Source organism: Buceros rhinoceros, unplaced genomic scaffold, assembly GCF_000710305.1.
Source record: "Buceros rhinoceros silvestris isolate BGI_N320 unplaced genomic scaffold, ASM71030v1 scaffold31416, whole genome shotgun sequence".
Classification (NCBI taxonomy): Eukaryota; Metazoa; Chordata; class Aves; order Bucerotiformes; family Bucerotidae; genus Buceros; species Buceros rhinoceros.
In genome coordinates, this window is record NW_010416263.1 from 1,726 (window position 1) to 1,930 (window position 205).

Here is a 205-nt window from a genome sequence, read left to right on the forward strand (position 1 = left end):
CCACCCCCCGGCAGCCGACGGGCGGATGGATGTCCTTGTCCCTGGGGGGAAGGTGGCCCGGTGGCCTCTCACCTGGTCGCAGGTGTGGAGCGCGGTGAGGAGCATGAGCGCCCCGGTGCTGGGCATGTAGAGGGAGCCGTACTGCGAGTCCAGCAGCTCCGACCGCAGGAACCTGCCAGCGGACACGGTGGGGCCAGGGGGCACG

The 205-nt window shown here is 71.7% G+C and overlaps 1 protein-coding gene across 1 annotated transcript in view; it reads right to left on the minus strand.

Annotated features, from left to right (window-relative positions):
* ST6GALNAC2 (ST6 (alpha-N-acetyl-neuraminyl-2,3-beta-galactosyl-1,3)-N-acetylgalactosaminide alpha-2,6-sialyltransferase 2) overlaps positions 1 to 205 on the minus strand; it is a gene marked incomplete at its 5' end in the record, with an annotated part of 2,064 nt that overhangs the window by 464 nt on the left and 1,395 nt on the right. Inside the window, one exon of the mRNA XM_010137757.1 lies at positions 73 to 172. Coding sequence (XP_010136059.1) covers positions 73 to 172 — 100 coding nt within the window. The remainder of the gene's footprint in view (positions 1 to 72; positions 173 to 205) is intronic.